Here is a 653-nt window from a genome sequence, read left to right on the forward strand (position 1 = left end):
ACACAAAAATGCCAGGCATGCAGGGCCATACGGAATGGCAGGGCAGAGCTGGCAGCCTCTAGGTCTCAGCCTGAACGCTGCTGTGCGGTGCCTAAGAGTTTTCTGATACCCTCAAAAGCCCCAAATAGGAATCCTGCAATTAGTGCATGTAACTCCTCCTTTACTGCAGTCTTCTCTCCTATTGGTAAAAGGTCTTCACAGGCTCATGTAGGGATCCCACCCCTTTTGTGGGTTTTCATTCTGAAGCTATCCACAACTTTACACCTGAATGAATGCCAAGCCTCTCTGAATATATAAAGGAAACCTTCAAGAGCAATTTCAGAGTTACCCAGAAGAAAAAGATTGCATCCAGCTCTGTCAGACAGAGACCGAACCAACCATGCTTCTGCCTGCCATTCACTTCTATGGCTTTCTCCTAGCTTGCATCTTCACGAAAAGCTACTTGGCTTTCAAGAACGATGCCACAGAGATACTTTATTCGCACGTTGTTAAACCCGCTGCAGCGAGCCCAAGCAGCAACAGCACCTTGAATCAAGCCAGGAACGGAGGCAGGCACTACACCAGCACTGGATCCGACCGCAACAGTGAGTATCCTACCGGCGGCACTTCCACCGCGTCCCGCAGCCCTCGGCCCTCCGGCGGCGGCGGCGGCG

The 653-nt window shown here is 51.8% G+C and overlaps 1 protein-coding gene across 1 annotated transcript in view; it reads left to right on the forward strand.

Annotated features, from left to right (window-relative positions):
* The first annotated feature begins 201 nt into the window (after positions 1-201).
* The window catches only part of SOSTDC1 (sclerostin domain containing 1), a 3927-nt gene continuing 3475 nt past the window's right edge, over positions 202-653 (forward strand). Inside the window, exon 1 of the mRNA XM_009326090.1 lies at positions 202-584. Coding sequence (XP_009324365.1) covers positions 380-584 — 205 coding nt within the window. The 5' untranslated portion in view covers positions 202-379. The remainder of the gene's footprint in view (positions 585-653) is intronic.

The sequence above is a fragment of the Pygoscelis adeliae genome, unplaced genomic scaffold (genome assembly GCF_000699105.1).
Source record: "Pygoscelis adeliae isolate BGI_AS28 unplaced genomic scaffold, ASM69910v1 Scaffold15, whole genome shotgun sequence".
NCBI lineage: Eukaryota > Metazoa > Chordata > Aves > Sphenisciformes > Spheniscidae > Pygoscelis > Pygoscelis adeliae.